The sequence below is a fragment of the Bubalus bubalis genome, chromosome 6, assembly GCF_019923935.1.
Source record: "Bubalus bubalis isolate 160015118507 breed Murrah chromosome 6, NDDB_SH_1, whole genome shotgun sequence".
In the NCBI taxonomy this organism is placed as follows: domain Eukaryota; kingdom Metazoa; phylum Chordata; class Mammalia; order Artiodactyla; family Bovidae; genus Bubalus; species Bubalus bubalis.
In genome coordinates this window covers 49,354,066-49,377,039 of record NC_059162.1, presented here as the reverse complement: position 1 = coordinate 49,377,039, position 22,974 = coordinate 49,354,066, and the positions used below count along the sequence as shown (strand labels likewise).

General features: G+C 36.5%; 1 protein-coding gene across 3 annotated transcripts in view; it reads right to left on the bottom strand.

Moving 5' to 3' along the window:
• The window catches only part of ARHGAP29 (Rho GTPase activating protein 29), an 81,369-nt gene that overhangs the window by 41,923 nt on the left and 16,472 nt on the right, over window positions 1-22,974 (bottom strand). For 2 of the 3 annotated variants that reach the window (XM_006057553.4, XM_006057554.4), the window contains exons 2-3: window positions 20,939-21,175; window positions 6,442-6,576 (exon numbers count right to left, since the gene is read on the bottom strand). In XM_006057553.4, coding sequence (XP_006057615.3) covers window positions 6,442-6,576; window positions 20,939-21,143 — 340 coding nt within the window. In that variant the 5' untranslated portion in view covers window positions 21,144-21,175. The remainder of the gene's footprint in view (window positions 1-6,441; window positions 6,577-20,938; window positions 21,176-22,974) is intronic. The other variant, XM_006057555.4, reaches the window with a different exon arrangement.

Sequence of the window (22,974 nt, the reverse complement as noted above, 5' to 3'; positions counted from 1 at the left end):
AAGTCAGTTATACCTCAATAATGCTGTCTTAAAAACTGCACTGAAAAGTAGACTTCAAACATAATTTAAAATGGAATACCAGAAAAAAATGTAAAGCCTACTTCTATTTCCTAATTTTAACATGTTAGACTTTAAAGAAAAGAAAAAAAATACTTTATAACACTTGGAAGAATTCTGTAATTGTCCTTTCTTTCCTATAAATATATTTTTCAAAGCACTAAACAGGACTGGGGGACTTCAAAAAATAATTGTAAGTAGTGAAAAGACAATTATTTGAACCATCTTCAGTCCTTATCTTCATCCCTACTCAAATGAGGTTATAGCCATCTATTGAAAATTCCTCTTACTGCCTTTGCCTCCACTTCAAAACAGCTCTGTATCTCTAATATCCTTTCACTTCTTTTGCTCCTGCCCAGGGTTTCAAAGAATAATCTTCAGCTCCTTTCCAATAATAAGTCTTCCCATTCCCTCCTGCATTCTCCAAAACCCTGTACCACCACCGCTTGCGCTTGTGCTCAGTCATGTCCGACTCTCTGCAACCCCATGGACTGTCGTCCACCAGGCTCCTCTGCCCTCCTCTGCTCCCCTAGGTCCCACTAGCTGACATTTCTTATGATACTAACAACATACCCAAATCTTTCCTATGGGAAAAAATTAAATTTACCGTATTTCTCCTTAAAGCTATCATCCTAATTTAGCATTTCTTTACTGCCAAACCTCTATAAATACATAATGACTGAATTCACTAGGATTTGACTTTTCATCCAGTTTAATGGTTAGCAGGGGTTGGAAAACTTTTTCTGTAAGGGGCTAGATAGTAAATATTTTAGACTTTTCAGATCATACAATCTGTTACAACTATATTCAACTCTGTATAAAGGAGTCAAACATAAATAAAAAAATGTCTCTAAAGTTTTTCCTTCCATCCCATTCCCATTGACACTGACTTAGTTCAAAGACGACATTTTACTTCTAGTCTGGACTATTTAACAACCTGCTAATTAATTAGCCTGTCTCCACTCTCTCCTCTCTATTAGCTGACCTTCAAAATCAAATTTAAAAAATTTTGTGCGAAGTTTAAATATCTCCCTTGGGTTCCCTATTAAGTCACAACAATGAGCACTAAAACACATTTAATATCTCTTTAAGAAAACACATGAACAGTTTTCATACATATACTCTACCAGAAAAGCAACTTTCAAACAATTTTACAATAACCAACCTTTGGTAAGTAAAGAGGGATGGTATGGGGAGGGAGGTGAGAGGGGGGTTCAGGATGGGGAACACGTGTACACCCGTAGCGGATGCATGTTGATGTATGGCAAAACCAATACAATATTGTAAAGTAAAAAAATAATAATAATAATAATAATTTAAAAATTTAAAAAAAAAGAAATACACATCACATCATGACCAAGTATACCATAAACATATAATAGATAACTATATATACAGTTATATAACATCTTTAAAGTTTCTGAAACATCCTTAAGTCTTAAACTTCTTTTCTATTCACTTTCATATTTTAAAAATGCTGGCTACAATTCATTAATGTGATGTCATAAATCAGAGGCCAAAGTTTGAAAACTGCTGAAATAAAAGATATACTGGAAGAAAATTTTCACCATTTGCATGGGGAAAATTGCAAAAACACAAACCAAAAGCTGTAAGATTTATAAAATGAAAACTTCACATTGCTTCTGAGAAACAAAAAAGACAACTTGAAGAACTTACACGCATCCTATATTCTCAGAAATGCTGAATATACAAATTGCTCCTTAATTTAATTTATAAACTTAATTATAAATTAACTATACTCTATGTTTATAGATTTAATTATAAGTTAATTTAAATTTAATTCAAATCACCTTCAAAATACTAGCACATATTTTTTGGAACTAGGAAAAATCAATTGAAAAGTGCTTATGGAAAAATAAAATCCTGAACAAAAAGAGTATTGGAAAGAGGAGCTATCCCTACCAGACATTAAAACACTATAAAACAATGGAGACAATAAGGTATTGACACATAACTAAACAAATCAAGGGGAGAGAATAAACTCTGCTGCTGCTAAGTCGCTTCAGTCGTGTCCAAGTCTCTGCAAACCCACAGACGGCAGGGCAGCCCACCAGACTCCCCCATCCCTGGGATTCTCCAGGCAAGAACACTGGAGTGGGTTGCCATTTCCTTCCCCAATTCAAAAGTAAAAAGTGAAAGTGATGTCACTCAGTCGTGTCCAACCCTCAGCAACCCCATGGACTGCAGCCTACCAGGCTCCTCCGTCCATGGGATTTTCCAGGCAAGAGTACTGGAGTGGGGTGCCATTGCCTTCTCCTGAATAAACTCTAGAAACAGATATTAAATATTTGACAATGTAGTGTATTTATGATAAAGATGGCATCTTAAACCAATGGGGAAAATAGGAATTATTCAATAAACTAGCCAGAAACATAGATACTCTAGAATGTACCAAAGATTTAAATTTAATAAATAACACCATGAAAACATTAGAAGAAAAAACAATGGCGAATGCTATTATAATCTCCAAGCAGGGAAATCCTTCCCTTATACTCAAAAAACATACAAAAGATTGAGATACAGATGCAAAATAAAATAAGCAACTCAAAAGATAAAAACAAACTAAAGAAAACCTGAAACTTATATCAAAGATTAAGGACTAATTTCACTTATACAGAGTTTCTATAAATCAGTACTAAAAAAAGACCATCAAGAAAAAAATTTGAATCAACAGTCAAGTCACATAAAATGATGTGCAAATGGCTCTGAAACATATGAAAAGATACTCAACTATACCCAAAATGAGGGAAATGCAAATCAAATCTATACTGAGATACCAGTTTTTGCTACCAGATTGGATAACGAAGGTTGGTCACCAGCTCTGTTGGCAAAGGTGTATGAAATGAGCTTCTTCAGCAAGACGATCAGAAGGACAGAAACACTATGGAGGATGTTAGCAAAATAAAAAACATAGATGCACATGTGCTCTGTTCTAGTAACTACCCACCTAGAAATATACACAAGCTATTCATTGAAGTATTGTTTGTAATAAAAAAATTAGAAACAATCCAAACATCTATTAGTAGTGAACTGGTTAAATTAATTATAGCACATCAATATAACAGAATATCATGCAGCTTTGAAAAAACAAATAACAGCAAAAGAAGACCTTTTATATACAGTTAACTCAGAACAATGAGCAAAGAGCAGAATGTTACCCTTTGCATAAGAAAGAGAACATGTTGTTATTTGCTTTTGTATATGTAATATGTCTCCAGAAAGATACATGAAAAAACAGTAATAGTTGTTGCTTATCTAGGGAAAGGAATGGGTAGCTAAGGTCTGATTGAATACCTTTTTATACTGTTTGCACTATGAATCATGTGAATGAACTGCCTATTAAAAAATTACGTTTCAAAACAAAGAAAACATGTGAGGCTTCTACAATTTTGGATACATAATTAAAACCTATTTTTCTTGTTTGCCAATTTTTAAATATAGGGCAAAATACAGATCATGAAAAACCTTAAAAATGGTCCTTTAGTATTACAAATGAGGTTTACCAAAATGCTTGTAAATGATGAAAACACAACTACTACATACACAATAAATTACTGAGTGCTACGGTGTCTTCATCTACTCCACAAATAAGCTGTATCTCTCTTACCATACTGCAAATATTTTGTCAGACTGAGCTTCCTGCTTGGAAACAAGACACAGGAAATACAAATCACTATTAGAATGAATGGGGAAAAGCTAAGGATTTTTCTTGTAAGGTTATTAAAAGGTAAATCCCACATTTAAAATAAAAAATAAGAGAAGTTAAAAGGATTTCAATTTTATTCCAATGCAACTGTTATTACTATGCATAGGAAGTGCATAGATTTCATGCATTCACACCCTGAGCAGCACAAACAAAATTATACCTCCCTAATCTAACTGTCTTTAGGGCTTCCCAGGTGGCTCAAACGTAAAGAATCCTTAGGAGACTGAGGTTCTATCCCTGGATCAGGAAGATCCCCTGGAGGAGGAAATGGCAACCCACTCCAGTATTCTTGCCTGGGAAATTCCATGAACAGAGGAGCCTGGCATACTACAGTTGATGGGGTCACAAAGAAGTTAGATACCACTGAACAACTAAACAACAACAACGATATTCAAAAATGGTTTCTACACTTCAAATCCTGGCCTTTCCAGGGTTTGAAAACTAAATTAAGATTAAATGAAGAATTAAATAAGCTCTAATTTGACATCAGTTTTCTAGGTTACTGAATATTTTTCATTTGAGGTATCACAATAACATTTTTAGATGGCCTCAACAATAAGATAAGGGGGGTCATTTAGAAACTTAAAACTTACACCAAAGAAAACATAATTTTTAGTTTTCTAGCGTCATGGAGTCCTACTGAAATAGAGTAAGTGGAGTCCTACTGAAACAATAAATTCCCCAACAACAAAGGAATCTTCTAAATTTCATCCAACACAAAAGTAAGACTGTAACAATAATTCCAAGGGTAAAGACACTCTTAGTGGGAAATAATACTCAAAAAATTGCCTTACCTCAAAGAAAAAAGATCTGTAAAGCAGTGGAGAGGTCACTTTCTTTCCGTCTGTTTCTGGAATGTGGACATCAACCATACACAGACACCCTCCTTCCCCAGGACATCCTGACTACACACAATAGCTACTGACAACAATTGAATGAACTGTGGTCCTTATTTTCAAGCATGGAAATTTTACTATCTATAGACACTAGTTACTCTAACTTACATTAAATTGCACTTATAGACAATCTATTTTAAAACAAATTTGGTTACTAAGCATTTTTAAGAGTCACAACAGAAGCTATCCACTTTGAAACCATCTATATTTTTCCAGTGCTTGAAATACAGAAAAAAAGAGAACAACGCAAACAGGATAAATCTACATAAAAAGGGAAGGCAGTTCTTAAGTACATGGACTATATTGTATTGACAAGGTTTTTATTTTCCCTTCCTGCCTAATTCCTTGACACTTGCCCTTTGCTCTCTCTATATCAATCACATCATGTTCTTCACATCCCGAGTTCGACAAGCATCCAGAATTGCGGTTCCAATCCCTGCCCTAGCCCAGTTAATGTTCACCTGACCTTTGAGACTCTGGACAGGTAATCCCTCTCCCCAAAAAAGCCTCTCATTTCATTACTCAAGCCATGGTGACTCACTTTTAGTGAGTTAAACTATTGTTAAACTAAATTGTTAAACTATTTGAATTCATATTACCTATCAGGTTAACATTTAACACTGACAATCACTTCTTAGAACCTAACATTTTTAAAATTCCGTAACATCTTTCTCCAGATAATCTACCTACTTTCGTGTTTCTCACCTTCTCTCTGTCCCTGGGAGCTCACACTCAGTCCTCTACTCAGTCTGCACACTCTTGAGTTGGTGTCATCCTCTTCCATCACCACTCACAGGTCAACAATAATCCAAGTCCACTACATCTTCAACTTCAAACTTCAGCTTAATCCCTAACACTCAACCTGTCCTACGTTCCATCAAATCAACAGCCATCTCCTCTCTGTAATAGCCACACTCTACCTACCACACCCCAGCTTCTGCGTTAGCTCAGACATTCAACCCTCATCTAGCCCATTATTTCCAATAATCTCCTAACTGAACTCCTTTGTCTCTAGTCTCATTTTTCTCAATCTTTATATAATGCAGCCTAGGATAATAGATTTTAACAATTTTTGGTTCAAATTATTTCATCAAAGGATAATGTCCTAATTCTTATTTCTTTTAGCACATTTAATATATATACACATTTATATACACATATATGATAAACTTATTCTACAATTTTAGTTTCATTTATCCACATTTTAAAATAAGGTACCAATTAAGTCTACTTTTTCCATTTGTTTCCCCCCTTTAAGTGGAGTCACTACAAATGGCCATTTTCCAGCATCAATTGTCCTCAGATAACAAAGACTTTTTGTGCACCAGTAACTTATTTCAAAACAGCATACATACTTTCAAAAGACTCAAAAATTTTAAACATCAGTTGTTTAGTTAATTTCACTTAGTATTTTTAGAGTGTTTCCTGCCAAATAAAGTTTAATTTTTAAGACAAAGAGAGTTTTAGGTGTGACTTAGTGTGTTAGTTGCTTAGACATGTCCGACTCTTTGCAACTCCATGGACTGTAGCCCACCAGGCTCCTCTGTCCATGGAATTCTCCAGGCAAGAATACTGGAGTGGATTGCCATTCCCTTCTCCAGGGTGACTTAGGAATATTTAAATATCAAAGTGTGTATGACTCCTACTGATACACATCATACAGGCGCCATGAGAGATGGCTCCACAGACATTATGAACCAAAATATATCATGTGGATCCTTTTTGCTCATGCCAACCCATGGTTAATAGTGTCCTTCTTACCTTTCACTTTTGCGGTAAGCATTTCCGCAGCATTTTGAAGATCGACAGAATTGAGGTTCTGATGTTTATTCATTACAGACTTTAAAACACGAAGAAGTTCATCCAGACGTATATGAATGACTTCTTTAAAACACTCTTAAAGGAAAAAAAAATTTTTTAATTTGTTTCCCAAACCACGTTTCAAGAGTCTAAATAAACCATGAAAGACCATTTGGGAGCACATTTTAAACAGAAGCAGTGGCTCCAAAATTTTTGCCTACAGTATGTTCACTTTTATTTTCACCACTGCAATTACATGTAACTCATTTAGCCTTCAAAAAATCCATAATCATTTTAATTCACTAAAGATTTCAAAGGCACTCATAGAGTCAACTTAGGCACTAATCTTTTGCAGTTTTCTCAGTCTAAATGTGCTTTCCAGATTTCCCTTGAGGCAACTTTATAAGTTTCTCCTGTCTTTCAGTTTTTTACTATTAATATACTTTTTAATACATATGGTAACAGTTAAAGCCCTATAAATGTCTGAAATATTAACTCATATTAAATGGCACTTACATGTTAAGTTACCACATAAGAATTGACTCTTCATTAAGCTACTATCAGATATCAGAAATGAGCAACTCACAGGCATATATGTAAGTACCACCATTTCGCCTATGTATTTTAGAAACTGATACAATTTACATACAATAAAATGCATAGATCTTTATATGGTTCAATGAAATTTTATACTTTTAGAAAAATTGAATTAACTGCCAATGATGAAAAGCTGGGGGATCATTACAAGAACTCCAGATTTATGCCTACTCTTGAAAAATCAAAATGTGGTTATACCAGGCCCATATCCTCCTTGGCCATAAGCAGCTGAAACAGAGCAGCACTGCGCTCTTTTAGGCATGCTTCCTTCCCAGTGCCCACCTGCCTGCTTAGACATTTACAGTTCAGTTCAGTTCAGTCGCTCAGTCATGTCCGACTCTTTGCGACCCCATGAATTGCAGCACTCCAGGCCTCCCTATCCATCACCAACTCCTGGAGTTCACTCAGACTCACGTCCATTGAGTCAGTGATGCCATCCAGCCATCTCATCCTCTGTTGTCCCCTTCTCCTCCTGCCCCCAATCCCTCCCAGCATCAGAGTCTTTTCCAATGAGTCAACTCTTCGCATGAGGTGGCCAAAGTACTGGAGTTTCAGCTTGAGCATCATTCCTTCCAAAGAAATCCCAGGGCTGATCTCCTTCAGAATGGACTGGTTGGATCTCCTTGCAGTCCAAGGGACTCTCAAGAGTCTTCTCCAACACCACAGTTCAAAAGCATCGATTCTTCGGCGCTCAGCCTTCTTCACAGTCCAACTCTCACATCCATACATGACCACAGGAAAAACCACAGCCTTGACTAGACGGACCTTTGTTGGCAAAGTAATGTCTCTGCTTTTGAATATGCTATCTAGGTTGGTCATAACTTTCCTTCCAAGGAGTAAGCATCTTTTAATTTCATGGCTGCAGTCACCATCTGTAGTGATTTTGGAGCCCAGAAAAATAAAGTCTGACACTGTTTCCACTGTTTCCCCATCTATTTCCCATGAAGTGGTGGGACTGGATGCCATGATCTTCGTTTTCTGAATGTTGAGCTTTAAGCCAACTTTTTCACTCTCCACTTGCACTTTCATCAAGAGGCTTTTGAGTTCCTCTTCACTTTCTGCCATAAGGGTGGTGTCATCTGCATATCTGAGGTTATTGCTATTTCTCCCGGCAGTCTTGATTCCAGCTTGTGCTTCTTCCAGTCCAGCGTTTCTCATGATGTATTCTGCATAGAAGTTAAATAAGCAGGGTGACAATATACAGCCTTGATGAACTCCTTTTCCTATTTGGAATCAGTCTGTTGTTCCATGTCCAGTTCTAACTGTTGCTTCCTGACCTGCATACAGATTTCTCAAGAGGCAGATCAGGTGGTCTGGTATTCCCATCTCTTTCAGAATTTTCCACAGTTTATTGTGATCCACACAGTCAAAGGCTTTGGCAGAGTCAATAAAGCAGAAATAGATGTTTTTCTGGAACTCTCTTGCTTTTTCCATGATCCAGCGGATGTCGGCAATTTGATCTCTGGTTCCTCTGCCTTTTCTAAAACCAGCTTAAACATCAGGAAGTTCACAGTTCACATATTGCTGAAGCCTGGCTTGGAGAATTTTGAGCATTATAGTATCCCTGGTCAAAGACATACAGATAACCTTTAATAACCCCTGGAAATAAGGTGACCATATAATTTATCTTTCAAAGGAAAATACTCTAGTAAGTGAAAAGGCAGGCACTTCCCAGTAAACAGGCATGTTTCTGGATCACCATGCCTGGCAAACCAGAAAGTATAGTCACTTTAACCTTTAAAACCCCTGAAGTAATCCTCAAAACTTTGAAAAGACAACCACCTGAAATACAATACTCTGATGTAATGTTCATTTCTATAACCTTATATATATAGCACTGGTGTTTAATAATGACACATTTATGAAATGCTTCCTTACGTGCTGCTGCTGCTGCTGCTGCTAAGTCGCTCCAGTCGTGTCCGACTCTGTGTGACCCCATAGACGGCAGCCCACCAGGCTCCCCCGTTCCTGGGATTCTCCAGGCAAGAACACTGGAGTGGGCTGCCGTTTCCTTATGTGCTAGGCACTGTTAAAAGCTCTTAAAGCCTATCACCTCATTTAGTTTTCATATCAATTCTATTAGGTAGATAATTTTAAAAATTTCCATTGTACATATGAGAGAACTGAGGCACATCTAGGTTCACCAAGTCAGAATGTGAACCCGGGTTGTATAATTCTAAAAGCTAAGCTCTTAACATTATACTGTCTCCCTAGTGAAATATTAAAAGCTTTAAAAAACATTTTTAAAGACGTTTTGTATAATTATGCAAATATTTAAAGAAATATTAAAAGACAGCCACTAGAAAGAAAATCTACAGAATGAAAAAACAAAAGAAAATTCTACTATTATCTGTCAAACAATCCGTTCATTAACAGTATTATCAAGAGCAAGAAATAACGAGTATAAAAGGAGCAGGCTAGGTGGGGAGCTGGGTATAATAGGGCAAAAGGTATCCCCGGTAGAGGTAAAGAAGAATAGTTCAGGTAGTGATGGGAGGAGAGAGAATAGAGTGCCTTCAGTAAAAATTCCACTCATTCTTCCAAAATTTTAATAATAGATAAACCCAAGAGATTAGGTGTGGCTTAAGTAGCTTTGGAAATGAGTGGAGAGTATAACGTTAAAGGCAAAGGAAATGCACATAAGCACTGGACTCCAGTTGATAAAGTTTTCAATGAGACTTCAGGTTAACAATGCTGATATTGCTCTACACGTACCCTGAAAGTGAATAACTGCATAACTGGATGGTGGATGGTGGGAGCCAGCATGGCACTCCCCCCACCCCAGAAAAATAGAGAGAAAGGAAAGCCAGTCATTTCTATCCCGTACTGTGCTGTTTCAGATTAATTTCTACAGATATTAACATACTTAAGAAACAGCAGGTAAAAATACTTTGTCTTATTTTGAGGTCTCAGGAAAAAGAGCTTGATCTTTGTGGGTCAGCAAGAATCCTCTGTTCAAGATGGTTTTAGAAAAGGCAGAGGGACCAGAGATCAAATTGCCAACATCTGCTGGATCATGGAAAAAGCAAGAGAGTTCCAGAAAAACATCTATTTCTGCTTTATTGACTCTGCCAAAGCCTTTGACTGTGTGGATCACAATAAACTGTGGAAAATTCTGAAAGAGATGGGAATACCAGACCACCTGACCTGCCTCTTGAGAAATCTGTATGCAGGTCAGGAAGCAACAGTTAGAACTGGACATGGAACAACAGACTGGTTCCAAATAGGAAAAGGAGTTCATCAAGGCTGTATATTGTCACCCTGCTTATTTAACTTCTATGCAGAAGTACATCATGAGAAACGCTGGACTGGAAGAAGCACAAGCTGGAATCAAGACTGCCGGGAGAAACAGCAATAACCTCAGATATGCAGATGACACCACCCTTATGGCAGAAAGTGAAGAGGAACTCAAAAGCCTCTTGATGAAAGTGCAAGTGGAGAGTGAAAAAGTTGGCTTAAAGCTCAACATTCAGAAAACGAAGATCATGGCATCCAGTCCCACCACTTCATGGGAAATAGATGGGGAAACAGTGGAAACAGTGTCAGACTTTATTTTTCTGGGCTCCAAAATCACTACAGATGGTGACTGCAGCCATGAAATTAAAAGATGCTTACTCCTTGGAAGGAAAGTTATGACCAACCTAGATAGCATATTCAAAAGCAGAGACATTACTTTGCCAACAAAGGTCCGTCTAGTCAAGGCTGTGGTTTTTCCTGTGGTCATGTATGGATGTGAGAGTTGGACTGTGAAGAAGGCTGAGCGCCGAAGAATCGATGCTTTTGAACTGTGGTGTTGGAGAAGACTCTTGAGAGTCCCTTGGACTGCAAGGAGATCCAACCAGTCCATTCTGAAGGAGATCAGCCCTGGGATTTCTTTGGAAGGAAAGATGCTCAAGCTGAAACTCCAGTACTTTGGCCACCTCATGCGAAGAGTTGACTCACTGGAAAAAGACTCTGATGCTGGAAGGGATTGGGGGCAGGAGAAGGGGACAACAGAGGATGAGATGGCTGGATGACATCACTGACTCGATGGACGTGAGTCTGAGTGAACTCTGGGAGTTGGTGATGGACAGGGAGGCCTGGCGTGCTGCGATTCATGGGGTCACGAAGAGTCGGACACGACAGAGCAACTGATCTGATCTGATTTGATCTGAACAATCCTCAATATTCAAAATGAATATTGGATATTAAACAAGAAGGTTTCCCAGGTGACGCTAGTGGTAAAGAACCTGCTCCCGATGCAGGAGATCCGAATTCAGTCCCTAAGTCAGGAAGATCCCCAGAGAAGGAAATGGCAACCCACTCTAGTATTCTTGCTAGGAAAGTCCATGGACAGAGGAGCCTGGTGGGCTACAGTCCATAGGGTCACAAAGAGTCGGATACAACTGAGGCTACTTAGCACGTATGTACAAAATACTAATGGTTTAAATGCCTAAATAAACCAAGGTAATAAATTCTGGCTTTCTCAGAGTCAAGGAAATTAACTATGTGGAAATAAATATATTTCAAAATTATGTTTATTAATATATTTAAAAATTATTATTGTTTCATATGTTTTAAAAACATATTATTATATATTTTTCAATGTTCTTAGTTTACAGTATATAGTAACAGATACAGCCCACAGAAACAAAAACTCTTCAGGATTCTTAGTAATTTTTAACAGCATAGAGGGGTCTGAGAATGACTACTATAATTTTTCTTAAAAATCACTGCAGAACATTCCTATAATTGTCAACATAGATGTTCTACCAATTTGAAATCCCTTTTTTCCTACAAGGAAGCCCTTATAAACAGATATTGAAGTTGTTTTAAAGCAAAATACTGAGACAGTAACTGAGTTATTCAGTAAGAAATTTCAGAAATATCTCAAATTACTCTATAAATAATTCCTATTTTCTGTGACTGAACACATCTCTGAAGTATATAAATCAATGGAAATGAACATGATAATTTAAAAAGCCTTACGTACAAAGATTCATAAACTCCCCTATGTATTTGAGTAGATGAGTTTAACTATAACTACTAAGACATGAGAATATTCTGATAATATTTCAGCTGGGATGTTATAAAATAGCAAGCCCTTAATTATGTTTTATAATTTTAAAAAATGTTCCAATGTTCTTTTTCATTATAGAAGAATAAAGCTATCTCAAATTTTTTTTAATTTTATTTTTAAACTTTACAATATTGTATTAGTTTTGCCAAATATCGAAATGAATCCGCCACAGGTATACCTGTGTTCCCCATCCTGAACCCTCCTCCCTCCTCCCTCCCCATACCCTCCCTCTGGGTCATCCCAGTGCACCAGCCCCAGGCATCCAGTATTGTGCATGGAACCTGGACTGGCGACTCATTTCATACATGATATTATACGTTTCAATGCCATTCTCCCAAATCTCCCCACCCTCTCCCTCTCCCACAGAGTCCATTTTATGAAGCAAAAGCTTCTTGAACTTTTATTTTTTCAGAAAGTTTTACGTTTAGGCAGCTCCTTCACCAACACTAAATATCTCCAAACCACCAAAAGCAGCAATAATGAGCTAAGCAAAAAAAGACAGTAACTGTTCTTCCCCAGTGGCTTCCCTGGTGGCTCAGACGGTAAAGAATCTGCCTGCACTGCGGGAGACCTGAGTTCGATCCCTGGGTTGGAAGGATTCCCATGGAAAGGGGAATGGCAACCCACTCCAGTATTTTTGCCTGGAGAATTTCATTGACAGAAGAGCCTGGCAGACTACAGTCCAGGGGTAGTCCATGGCAAAGAGCTGGACACAGCTGAACTACTTTTACTTTTTTTTCAATACAGAAGAAAGGTATGCGGCTGATTGGTGTGGTAGAAAACAATAGATTTAAATCAAACTTCCATTCCAATGCTTAATCTGCCACTTCCTTGAAATGACCATATACAAAACTCAGTTTCTCTAACCTCAGATTCATCATTATTTCATTCAAGTTACCTTATAAGTTTGTTGTGAATATCAAATAAATTGACAGAAACAAAAGTGTTTTATAGTCTTAATATATGCAAACTATGATTACTATTAAATCTGAAAGCCATTCAAACTAAATACCTTTGAAAACAGATTTGTCCCACACAGAATTACACTCAGTAACAAATTATAGTATGGTTCCACAATATTTTAATGAAAAAGAGATATTAAAGTTAAATTTTAATTTAATTTTATATGTAAAATCTAAATTAGTAAACCACTTAGAAAAAAAATCATAAGAATATATTTTATAAAAATATTTCTATACCTACCAAGTAAATTACAGTATTTAATTTTGGCATATAATTATAATTTTTAAGTTTTATAGTGGCCATATTATAAATGTAATAAAATTTAAATTATAGTACAAAGGTATTAAATATGCAAATATTATAAGGTTCAATCAGTTTTAATACTAGCTATATAAAAGAGTAAAACTCCTATATCCCAACATTTGCTTATCTACCATCCCTATATGGTAATGTGAATTTTAATTTATTGTTTCTTTCATTTGTGCCGTTTATTTTCTGCTTCACTCAGCTTATCAAGTGAGAACAGATTAGCCAGTTCCACTTTTTGGTTCTCATGCATTAACACAATACCACAGTGTTTATACTGCAAACACTTCATGGAAATACTTAGGTAAATAAATAAGTGAAAAGGCCATGGTGTTTTCCTTGATTTAAAAAAATAAAAACTGACAATAATTTTTTAACTCAGTCTTATTCAGTTTACCCTCTCTGGGAAAGCAATGAAAACAAGGAGGAGGGGAAAAGTTTTCAGAACTTATCACAAGGAAACTCACTTTTGTGTTTTCTGAAATGACTTCTGAATTTACAGGATAAAAGTGAAGCCTTAACAGCAACTTTCATTATCCAATCACTTGGGGATTGTAAAAATAGTTACAGTTGACATTTTAAAAGACTTATTCTATGAGCCTTACATATATGAAGTATGAACTCATTTAATTTTCACAATAACCCAATAATGTAGTTACTACTATCTTATTTTAGGAGATGTGAAACTGAGGAAGAGAATACTGGTAACTTGCCCAGGGTTATATACAAATAGTGGCAGAATGAGAATTCCACCTCAGGGCTCTGGCTCTAGAATTTATGTTCTTAGTCACCACAACAATCAACATGGTTAAAAAAGTTATAGCTTAATGACAGGTATACTCTGCAATCTGATTTAACAGGCTTCAACTTCCAGTTGAATATGCCAGTTACTATTACAAATGAGGTTCAATTATGTAAGCCATACTAGGTAAGTGCAGAAGAGGAAAGCAATCTCCTAAAGCTGGCACATGTGTAATAAATGAGCTACCTGTATTTCATACTTCATTCCCCAAAGATTCATTTTGTACCTTCTAGACACTAAGCCAGAACCTATTAACATCTGTATTAGCTTTTCCTAAACGATAACAATTAGAAATCACTTCTAGAGAGGTTTACTTCTGAAAAACACAATAGGAGGACTAGCAACTTATGTTTCCAGTATTTCACAAAATTTCTTGCACACTATAAAGGTTGAAAGTAAAATACTAGCCAACAATGGTAAAATTAATACTCACTGTAATTTGCCCAAATAAATTTACACATCCTCCTGTGTAAAAAATGGGGTAATCCACAAGATTTCAATTCAGATTTTGAAAGTTTATACAGAACTTCCCTCTCACAACAGAACATAGTATTTAATGACATTAAAATTTTTACTTAATTTGTTCTTTCAGTAAAGTTTGCTTTAGAATGTTCACATACCACTTCCGACTACAGTTCTGTTAAATTTAGAACTCAGAATTCATCAAAAGCTGTCACTTATGAGATCAGTTACATTTTTACAAATTAAAAGTGATAAAAACACTCTTCAACTAGAAATCATTTTTAACAATTAGAGAACTTTATCTGAAACTGATGATGAAGTTTTATCTTCCTTCCTAACCTATTTAAAAAACAAAACAGAAAAACAGGGCACCACTGTCACAATAGTAAAATTTTATTAAAATCCATTTTTTAAAGTTACATAATCAAAAAATCTATACGTATTAGATTAACTGCCAATTTTTTTCTTCAAATGTATGTTATAATGGCAATGGACACTTCCAAGCACTGAGTACTAGACAAAGTAAGCAATGTGCACTATTCTTTCTAGCCCAATTAAAAGCCTTGTACTTCTTCAAATTTCCAAATTTCGAACTTCCACACATGGTGTTCACTTGGGAATGGAGAAGGTATATCACAAAGGGAGAGTTTAAGGTTACTGTATAAACTAGAAGAGCATTTATCTTTGGAATTCAGAATACACTATTTCTCGGTGGGGCAACATAAACCTGAATTGGTCCTGCACATACATGAATCTGCAGTGCTATATTTAAACACAGGGGATATACGTATAACAGCGTGCCTTCAGCATTTTAACATAAGATGCAAACTTTGTCCTGTAATTATTCATAATGTACCATAATGACACTGGAGAGAGATCTGAAACTTCAAATTTCACATCTGCTATTTACATAAGACTAAGGGGGCTTCCCTGATGGCTCAGTGGTAAAGAATTTGCCTGCCAATGCAGGAAACATGGGTTCGATCCCTGATCCAGGGAGATCCCACATACATGGAGCAACTAAGCCCCTGTGCCACAACCATTGAGCCTGTGCTCTAGAGCCCGTGAGCCACAACTACTGAGGCCACATGCCACAACTACTGAAGCCTGAGCACCCTAAAGCCCACGCTCTGCAACGAGAAGCCACAGCAATGAGAAGCCCGTGCACCACAACTAGAGAGAAGCCTCCACTCGCGTCAACTAGATAAAAGCTTGTGTAGCAACAAAGATCCTGCACAGCCCCCCACCCCCCCAAAAAAACTCAAAGGGTAACCTCTTCTTGGAAATATATAGTGGACAGAGAATCAATAAACTATCACTTACCCTATATCAAAAGCAACTGTGTTCACAGTCCTATGATCTCCCACATTAAGCTCTCTGCTTTCGTTTGTAAATAAAAACAGTAGAGACAAAGTGCACACACATCTTAACTCTCTTAGGGGGCAGAGAGTCCTTTGGCAGACATTACATGAACTTGGTCAAATTCCAAGAAATGGTGAGGGACAGGGAAGCCTAGTGTACTGCAGTCCACGTGGCTATGAAGAGGCAGACACAACCTGGCGACTGAACAACAACAATTTTCTGTAATCAGTTCATCAACACCTACTGCAATATGAGCGTAACATCCTCACTTGGGAAATTTTCATTAACATCACATTTAAGAAAGTTATCATAAAATTCACATTAAAAAACCCAATAAATTGGTGGGAGCCAGATGTCCTCTAAAATGTGTTATATAGTTTGAATACAAATACTTAGCTGTCTTCTTCAGCTCTGAACTGTCAATATTCTGAACAATGTAGAATTTCCAACTCCAATCAATTTTTAAATCAGAATTATAATATCAATAGCATCTGGTATAAGTACCTCATTTTTAACAAAGTATTAAATGACTTAAGCCATATTCCAAAACTAGTCAATAGCAGAACTGGGTCTAGAACCTAGATTGTGTGATTCTCTTTCCTGAGCTCTTTCTGCCATCCCTTATTACGAATCTCACCAACTTGTATAAACTGCTTAGAAAGTGATCTTGCTGGTTCAAATCAAATAACTGCATGAAAGCTACACATCCCAAAGGCAATTTAAGGAAGGGGAATTCAAATGAATTCCAAGAATTCCTATTTCTAGGTAAAATTTTGCGAAAATAACAACTTTTTCTAGGTTTTCTTTTCAGGCTATAAAAATATAAAATACTTATAGCTCAAAAATTCATCTCAATATTCCAGAGATTGATGAAAACCAAATGTCAATACCACCACTGTCTGATAGAAATCTCTGTGAAGAAGAAGTGAAGAAGTGAAGTCACTCAGTCGTGTCCGACACTTTGCGACCCCATGGACTGTAGCCCACCAGGCTCCTCCGTCCATAGGATTCTCCAGGCAAGAGTACTGGAGTGGGTTGCCATTTCCTTCTCCAGGGGATATTCCCAACCCAGGGATCGAACCCAGGTCTCCCGCATTGCGGGCAAACGCTTTAACGTCTGAGCCACCGGAGAAATCTCTGTAATGATGGTAATTTTTATATCGTCACCATTCAAAATGGTAGCAACTAAGCAGAGATGGGTAATAAGCACTTGAAGCAGTTACTGCAACTGAGGAGCTGAATTTTAAATTCTAATTAAATTTAAACAGCCATATGTCTAGAGGCTACCATACTGGGTAAGTCAATATAAATACCACATGAAATAGAATGAAATGAAAACTGAGCAGTGTCTTTATAGCATCATGCTGCTGCTGCTGCTGCTGCTGCTGCTAAGTCGTTTCAGTCGTGTCCAACCCTGTGTGACCCCACAGACGGCAGCCCACGAGGCTCCCCCGTCCCTGGGATTCTCAAGGCAAGAACACTGGAGTGGGTTGCCATTTCCTTCTACAATGCGTGAAAGTGAAGTCACTCAGTCGTGTCCGACTCTTAGCGACCCCATGGACTGCAGCCTACCAGGCTCCTCCGTCCATGGAATTCTCCAAGCAAGAGTACTGGAGTGGGGTGCCATTGCCTTCTCTGTAATAGTATCATACTGCCATGTAAAACAGCTAATAAAGCATGAGCAAAGGTCACACCATTCTACATTCATGACCTCTAGGTTCCAAATGAAATAGTAGTTATTAATCAGCAATCAGAGGTTGATGAAATCACATAATTTAAATTACACATACAACTTGTCTATGAAATGGGCTAAACCCTGCCTTTGTGGGGACTGTGTGATTACTGTTTGCATGTGAAACTACTCTGTAAAATGTAAAGCATCATATACAATTATAATAATCTCTATAACTAGTTCAAGGAAAGGGAAATGTAGATACAAAACCTATCACAAAGCTATTACTTTACACCACTGCTTCATGACAGGTAAAGTACATAAAGAAAATGGTATGCAGACAACACCAAAGGTGATTTGCATACCCACAGCTACATTCTTAAAAGACAACTTTTTAGCTTTTTCATAGCCAACCAACATGAATTGAAAGGTAATAAACAATATAAAAAATGTGGCATCCCTCCTCTTGAGGAGGCAAAAGACAAAACAGTGGCAAAGCCACCAATCAAATACTGACAATGGTCTCTTCACTCCAAAAGAAAAATATGAAACAGCTCTTTGCTGTCTGGCCAGTTTACAACTATACAGAACAGCAGGAGTCCAGGGAAATTTCTCAGTGCTCAGAGACAAAAGCGTGACCTATGTCTATGTCCACTAACATATGTATATTAAACCACCTTAGACAGCTACAGAATTTAAACTTTTTACCTGCTTTCCTGAAGATTATATCTCATGTGATTTTTGCAATAATTCTATTAACTAAATAGCATGACACTCTAACAAGCTGAAAATCATTAAACATTTTATTACGTGGCATTTGTCATTTATAATGAGGTTGATTTATACTGTTTATACATACTCCTTTAAGGAAAACAACAAACAAAAAGGTTCTATCAATTCAAATAAACTAAAGAATATATTTCCAGATTTTGATAACAACAACACAAAGACAGAGAAAATAAATTCTTGCTAAATCCAAAATTTATTTTGAGATGGCATACATAAATCCTTTTAACTCTGACTAAAGAATCAAGCATTAAAATCAATCCAAAGATAAACTAATGGAAACTCTCTGGCCACTGCTTACTAATGAGAGCTGGTTACCCAAAAGATGGTCTTTTGCATTAATTTACTAACCGTAAATGGAAAACTTTTTTACTATTAGCAATACACTCAAGTTCTAAATTTTGAAGTACTAGTTTTCTTATTTAAAGAACATCCTTACATATTTTTAACATTACATTTATGTAAAAAATATATTTCCATATACATCTTTTTACCTCAAAAGGTAGTTTCCTTTTCCTATCTTATTACCAATTTCCTCTTTTCTTCTTACTTAGGATCAACTTTCAATCCTCTTCCTTCCTAATGAACTGTCTGTTCACAAATTTAAAACTCATTAAAAAAATTTATGGATATAAGGAGTGGGTCCAACTTGTTTTAAATTACCATCATTTAAAATCTGTGAAACAAGGGATAAACATGTGAGATAAAGATTCCAAATGATGTAAAATTTCCTATGGAAAACAAAAACAAATAGATACTCTAACTAAAACTCTTATTTATATTAGTGAAACCTATTTTAATTGATACATTAAATAAAATCAGATTTTACCTTAAATGATTTGCCAATTAATATAAATTGAGTTAAAAGTTAACCCAGTTACATCAAAAAGATAAAATTTTACTATATGTAAATTAAAAAAAAACCCAGTTAAGAACAAACCTTTATTACACAGCTATGCTTTTTTAAATAAATGGCAGATGTGTCATTTTAATAATGAATCTGTTACTGGTATAATGCTTAATGTATTTAGAATATCTTTCCACAATAACAAAGTAACTTTATTAGCATTTAATTATCCGAAGTTAGACTTCAAAATCAAGCTATTTTTTTTTAAATCAAGCTATTAAAATGAACAGAAATGTAGGTAAATTCTTTTCTAAAAACATATATCTAGTCTCAAAAGAATGACTTACATGATTGTCATTTAAGGATAAATCCAATACTAAAATTTTGAGGCTACAATTCAAGTCCAGGTATTTTGGGCATTTCAAATGGAAAATTACAGGTAGGTTAGAAATAAACTCTTAAAAGCAGTATTTATGACAAACAAAAGGCATGGTTTTTTAGTTTCTATTTTTCAGAATGCATATCAGAAAATGAGTATCTAACTTATATTCACAGAAAATATTTACTGAAATCTTATGTCTATGAAACCCCAGAAGGTCACATATAAATAACCAGGAAACTTCATTTTCTACATCCAGACATACCTTTATGAATATGGACTGAACTGCTACTTATTACAAAAGAATATCAGTTGTATGATTATTAATTGCCATCAAAATTAGATATAAAAGAGGCACAGAAAGTTGAAAGACAGGTACTAAGATCAAGTCAGGGAGTACAGATGTATATAGCTCTTTCTTTTAGGACAATCAAGTCTCAGGCTCTAGTATCCATTTCTAACTAGACAAAAAATAAATTCTGTGACTCTCTTTTGAGGACGAGAACAGCAAAACAGAATTAAGTTTGACTTCTGAGGAAAAAATTCACTCAAATCAGTGATTTTAGACTGTTTCAAGAACAATATAGAAAACTGAATCTGCTGAGTTGCTTCAGTCGTGTCCAACTCTGTGTGACCCCATAGACGGCAGCCCACCAGACTCCCCCATCCCTGGGATTCTCCAGGCAAGAACACTGGAGTGGGTTGCCATTTCCTTCTCCAATGCATCAAAGTGAAAAGTGAAAGTGAAGTTGCTCAGTCGTGTCCGACTCTAGCAACCCCATGGACTGCAGCCTACCAGGCTCCTCTGTCCATGGGATTTTCCAGGCAAGAGTACTGGAGTAGGGTGCCATTGCCTTCTCCGAACTGAATCTAGGCAGATGTATTAACAATGTAAATTAAAAATATTAGTGTGCTTATTACAGACCAAACAGTGCATTGCTACCATTAACAAGAGGGTTAAAATTCCAAATATCTAAAAATCTCCCATATCAAATGGGTCTTTTTCCCTCACTTCCCAAGCTTTCTACTACGTATTGCACTGTATCTGATTATAACATAGTTTACACTGGAAACATCAAACATTTGGCAAAACACATATAAAATAGCTAAAGCAGAATACTCTGCTTCTACTACTGTGTACATTCTTATATGCAAGCAAGGCTGGCATTTACGATATTACAAACCATCCAGTAAGAAGGCTAAGGGAAAGAGAGTCAACAAACCTGAAAGAATAGCTTCCTTCAAATACAGTAACATATGGGAGAACTTCCTGATGTCATTCACCAACTCCTTGATGTAATCAGGATCCAAAATGGCGTTGGAATTTATGGACTTGAGCCCCATCTCAGAAGTTGTAACATCAGTTGAGAGCTGGCCTGTTGACAAAACACGTTTTTTCTTTGTCTTTTTCTGTTTGTAAGCAATCATCCTTTCACATAACAGTCAAAAAAATGGAATTCCTTAAGTGGGAGAGAAAAAAAGAGAGATGCAAATATTTCATTAACCAAGGTACATTATAACACCAGGTTTTCACAAACAGCTCAAAGCCTGCCTCAATATTTAAAATTCAATACTTAAAAAAACAACAAACTCTGTATTACTAATATAGCAACTTCCATTTATTAAGTGCCAATAATCTTGACAAGTCTATGATATGCAGATTCTCAATTCCCAAGTTAGGAAAGTGATTTGGAGGTTAAATGATTTGTCTAAGCTCTCAACTGATAAATGATGAATTGGTACTTAAAACCACATCTGCCTTGTGACCAAAATCTATGCTCTTAATAAACTTCCTCTTAATACCTAGGGCACAGAATTTTTTAAGCTATAAAAGTTGTTCTGAAATGTCACTTAGTGGAAGAACATATTCTCCCACTATGACCTCACCTTCAAAAATGAAGGTGAAATATGAGCTTTGAAAATAGAAAGGCCTGTTTTCAAAGTCTCCCTTCCATCATTCCTATGTTTTACCTGACAAACTGTTAATCATCTCTTCTGGGCTTCCCTAGTGGCTCAGATGGTAAAGCGTCTGTCTGCAGTGCAGGAGACCCAGGTTCAATCTCTGGGTTGGGAAGATCTCCTGGAGAAGGAAATGGCAGCCCACTCCAGGACTCTTGCCTAGAAAATCCCATGGATGCAGAAGCCTGGTAGGCTACAGTCCTTGGGGTCGCAAAGAGTCAGACACAACTGACAACTTTGGTGAAGTGTTAGTCGCTCAAGCATGTCTGACTCTTTGTGTCCCCATGAACTAAACAACAATACACATACACACTCTGGATTATCACTTTTCATCAAGAATACTTCTCTGTTGAAATTAAGTTCTAAGCATGTCCACAAATCTGACACACTGTTGTTACTCAGTCACTCAGTCGTGTCCGCCTCTTTGCTACCCCATGGACTGCAGCACACAGGCTCCCCTGTCCTTTACCATCTCCCGGAGCTTATTCAAACTCATGTCCTTTGAGTCAATGACGACACACTTGGACTGAACAAATAAATATATGATCACTGGAGCAATATTTTTGGTAATTTCATGGTGATATAATAAAAACACAATCTTTGTTATGACAAAGACTGAGATTTGAATCCTAGCTGAACACTTAGTAACCTGCACAATTTGGTTATAGGCTGTGTGAAGATTAAAAGGGAACATAAAAATTAAAAGACTTCATTTAAAACACCTAAACCGGGCACACAGTTGGAACTCAAGGAAAACCTTACTATGTTTCTGCTTCATCCTTACATTTTATCTTCCTGGAATTAAAAGTCCTAACTTTGTTTATATCTCTTGAAATCAAAAAAGAAATGACTCGAGGAATTATATTAGCTCAAGCATTATCATTGAAATATTTACCAAATGTTTTGTCTTGGATATTTGGATACTCTGAAAATGGTAGAGTGACTAAGGATTTCTGTGAAATTTACAGTAGAAAGTTTTATGGAATATTCATTTCTGGGTTACATGTAAGATATAAAATTGTACCATTTACTCTTTACTATACATTGCCCAACTCCATAGATTACCGCACCCCACCCCCGCCCCGCCCCGCCCCAGCCATCCACAGTTTTTTACTCTATCTAATTCTATCTCTACTACCACACTAGCTGAATAACCATGATTTCTTGTCTGAGCTACTGCTACTAATTTCCTAATGATTTCTCCACATTCATTCTTGTTCATTCCATAGATAGTATCTCATTACAAAGGTATTCATTTTCAAAACATGAATCTCATTATGTTATTTCTCTGTTTAAAACT